This window comes from Tupaia chinensis, unplaced genomic scaffold, assembly GCF_000334495.1.
Source record: "Tupaia chinensis unplaced genomic scaffold, TupChi_1.0 Scaffold146187_1, whole genome shotgun sequence".
In the NCBI taxonomy this organism is placed as follows: Eukaryota; Metazoa; Chordata; class Mammalia; order Scandentia; family Tupaiidae; genus Tupaia; species Tupaia belangeri.
The window spans coordinates 250,812-254,911 of NW_006206042.1; the positions used below are offsets into that span (position 1 = coordinate 250,812).

A 4,100-nucleotide genomic window follows, 5' to 3' on the forward strand; every position below is an offset into this window, starting at 1 on the left:
ATATCCAATGGGGTTGTGGAGTGGCTGTCCCCTCTGGGGGGTGATTTCTCACTTTCTGTCTTTCTGTCTCTCTCTGTCTGTTTGGTGAGCGCGCGCACCCTATAGCAAAAACCTCTCCAAAAAATTTTTATTTTATTTTATTATTATTTTCCATATTTGCGCCATTTTTTATACATTCAATCACTGCATATCATTACTCCATGTAAAATGAATTTTCCCAGCATGAATACACTGTTTATTAGTGCAGTTAAAGATATTATTGTACACATTATCATTTTTTAAATTTTTGTGTCCCTTAAATGTTTTGCTTCTTTCTTTTCCTCTTGATTTTTTTAAAAGTTTGTTATAGGGCACTTGTGTTCACCAGAGAGAGACACACATACACACACACACACACACACACACAGAGAGAGAGAGAGAGAGAGAGAGAGAGAGAGAGAGAGAGAGAAACAGGAAGCTACCAGGCTAGGGCTTAAACCATAGTCATAATGTGGGAACCCAGCATCATAACCACCATGCCACCTGCTGGCCACCCCACTGTTTATTTTAAATACCATTGCAGTGAGCATCGTCTCTCAGAGATCTTTGTGTCCATGTGTGAGGATATCTGCGGAACTCATTTTAGCAGCTGTTTAGAGGACGATGTGAAAGTTGATTAGTCCAGGTCCCTTTCAATGAATTTGACCAGGTTTGGAGAGTTCTGAGGCAGCATGTCTGGGACGAGAGGTGGAAACAGCCCAAGCATGCAAGGAGACAACGTAAGCACATCTGAAGTTCATATGCTTCAAGAAAGAGCCCATGTCTGAACAATAAATGGGTTTGCGAGTGTCAAATCCAGGCATCTCCCAGAAATGAAGGGAGTTCTGATGCAGTTCTGTCTGCAGCAGCCTCAGGCCCTAAGAGGTCCTGCTGCCTCTCCAACCCCAGGGCCCTAGGAGAGAGGTAGCAGCTGCTTTTCTTTTCAGGTAAAATTTTCATAGGTAGGTATTTCAGAAGACTCATGATCATTCTGGCGTGGTGTGGGTGTCACCTGTGAGCCAAAAAAACACACAAAAACATGGATAATAACACCTTGGAAGATGCCCATTTCCTCAGCCATGTACTGCGGAGAGAGACAAATAGGTCAGGCTATGACTGGTCCATTCTCTGGAAGTAGGGTCATGCAACTGGCTTAGGCATTGAGCAATCAAGCAAGCTGATGGCGTGGATTTAGGAATTCTCTTAATGACAAAGACCATGTCTGGACTCTGCAAAAGCCATACGAGACCATTTAGTGCAGCAAACCCATTGGATTCCAAAATGTTAATAAAAGGCCTTGCCCTCAAGAAGCTATGGTTGGGGACCAGCAGATGCATATTGGTTACATTGCTGGACTGCCACATAGTCCCAGACCTAGTGGCTTAGAACTCAAGCTGGACATGTGTGCATGTGTGCCCAAGATCTTGAGAGGAGAATGGAGGAGAAGGTGATGCAGCTTGGCCATCACTCCTGGAGGGTGATTTCTCACTTTCTGTCTGCATCTCTCTGTCTGGAAAGCACATGTGCCTGATAGCAAAAATTTCTCTCTCTCAACAAACAAACAAACAAACAAAAGCTACAGTTGAATGATCCCAATTTCTGCCCCAGCTGGAGCAATAAGATGAACATTTATATAAAGATCATTCAGATGGTAGGGCTTAAATTGCAGAGCAATGGCCCAGGATTCAGGTGGCACAGCAGCAAAATGTGATGCTTTTGAAGCTGACCTGTGTGGGAAAGTTCCAGGTTCACATTCGGAGACCGCCCTGAGTACACCAGACATGTGTGTACCCATGATCCCAGGCTGGCTGAGGGCAGGGGTGGATAACGGAGTCAAGACCCTGTTGGGTGTGGCTTTCTCTATTTTGCTCATAGAACATATAAACAAATATACTTAAAATATATTTAGAAACATGTAGAGAACATACAGTGTTTGAATTTAGAAGCTCTCATTCCGGCCAGTGTTAAGAATAATCAACATAAGATATTATTATATTAAGGCAATCTTTTGTTCATACAGATGTAAATGAGAAATACTTGTTTAAGTATCTTTTGACTATGGATTGCATGCGGGATGTATAATGGGCATAATTTAGGCTCCTCAGCCATGGGAATCTAGAACCTTCAGTTAAAATGGTTTGAGGAATATAGTTCCTCACTTTCTGGGTACTGGGATACAGGGAAAATTCTCACCATGCTTGGTTTCTGTATAGAGCAGTAGATTGTGGCCGATTCCTCTTTCCTTGGAGGAACAGGGGTCTTTGCCTGTAACAGACCAATATCAGATTAGTCTTGATCACCAATTAGTGCTTTTTAGTTTCATCTTTGAGGCGAGGGGATACACCACCAATATCCGATCTCACACAGAGGGATGTCTCTAGTTCCCCAATACTTCCTTTATTAGTGACCCAGGAATGGGAGCTGAAGATCAAGTTCCTCCATTCCAAGGGACCTCAAGGTTTGGCAAGCTCAGAGAGCCATGATTCCCTGCCTAAATGCCCCTGGTGCCATCCCCCGTCCTTGGCTCCTAACTGGGAAGAACTGGTCATTCAGGATATCAGATGTTCCTAGAAGTGGGAGGGGAAGGAAGGCATATTGACTGGAGGGGCTCACCTGAAAATTGAGAAATACTTGTGTATACACTGTGTCCCCGTCAACCACTGGGCCACTTGGAGTGATGAGATTATACTCTGCTCGCCCCTCAGAGTCATGTCCAATGTCTTCCTGAGGAACCATGTCATATATCTCATCTCTTCCACTGGTGGGCTTGTTCGTTTCAGTTCTCTCCTCATCCTCTTCAGCTGTGACATTGCTCTCAGTGCTGCTGTATGAGGTAGGCCTAGGCTGTTGCCTGGCAGTATCAAGGGGCATGTCCAACTTCTCATACCTATGGGAATGCTTGCTGTATAGCATGTGGCCAGCTGTGGGTTCTGGAACACATGATGCAGAATTGATAAAAAGCTTGCCAAACCCACTTCTCTCTTGCTTTGCTACAAAGACCCAACCTGCTCTGACTCTTACTCCAGAGGAAGCCTAGTGTATTGGAAGAGAGATTTTTTTTTCCTATCTTCCCTCCCTTTCTTCTATTCTCAAGCATTCATTTATTCATTCATTTGATAGACATTCACAAAGTATAACAAGAGATAGACTCAGCAGCTCTTAGTGAGCAGAACTGGCCCCATTGGATAAGCCATGCCAAGCACCATGGCGGGTACTCTGGGTAAACACAAAGGGAAACTAGGCCTGGTGCTGGAGGAATGCTCTGTTAAGCTTGGGAGGGGAGTCATATTCACAAGTAAATTAATTAACGTAAGGCCGGCTCTGACAAGTGTCATGTGGAATGTATGAGGAAAGTGCAGAATTGTGAGGAGATAGTCTTTGATTAGGAAAACAAAGCAGAACTCATGAAGGTTGCAGAATCAAGGCAGTCCTTGAAGCAGGGCCAGGGTTTTGGTAGTGAAAAGGTACTGGAGGAAGACCAAGATTAAAGGCAGGTGCGAAAACTGTTTCAACCTCCCTTTTGGAAAGGGCTGATATTAAACAGAATGGGCATCTGCTGTGAATGATGGGCATGGCACACTGGACGATGTCAGCCCATTTCTTCTGAATGTAGAATAAAACGCCTCACATTTACCAAGCACCTTCTATTGGTATGTGCCAGGTACTGCTCTTGATGCTTTTCACAAACAGACTTATTTAGTCTGATTTATAAAACCCCACGAAGGATAGACCATGCCCATCCTTATGTATTCTTTGCAGATGAAGGAACTAGAGCATATAAAAGTTAAGTATTTAATGAGATGAATAAACAACTCTCTGAGGAAGACATGCGAACAGCCAAAAAGCATATGGAAAAAAATGCTCCACATCCCTCATTATAAGGGAGATGCAGATCAAAAACCACAATGAGACACCACCTTACCCCAGTCAGAATGGCGAAGATTAAAATAATAATAATAATAATAATAATAATAATAATAATAATAATAAAGTGCTGGTGGGGATGTGGTGAAAGGGGAACACTCCTACACTGTTGGTGGAAATGTAAATTGGTCCAGCCACTGTGGAGAATGATATGGAGA

The 4,100-nt window shown here is 43.5% G+C and overlaps 1 protein-coding gene across 1 annotated transcript in view; it reads right to left on the reverse strand.

Annotated features, from left to right (window-relative positions):
• Window positions 1–336: 336 nt before the first annotated feature.
• LOC102497423 (T-lymphocyte surface antigen Ly-9) overlaps window positions 337–4,100 on the reverse strand; it is a 43,414-nt gene continuing 39,650 nt past the window's right edge. Inside the window, exons 8-10 of the mRNA XM_006168867.3 lie at window positions 2,632–2,948; window positions 2,212–2,283; window positions 337–1,030 (exon numbers count right to left, since the gene is read on the reverse strand). Coding sequence (XP_006168929.1) covers window positions 962–1,030; window positions 2,212–2,283; window positions 2,632–2,948 — 458 coding nt within the window. The 3' untranslated portion in view covers window positions 337–961. The remainder of the gene's footprint in view (window positions 1,031–2,211; window positions 2,284–2,631; window positions 2,949–4,100) is intronic.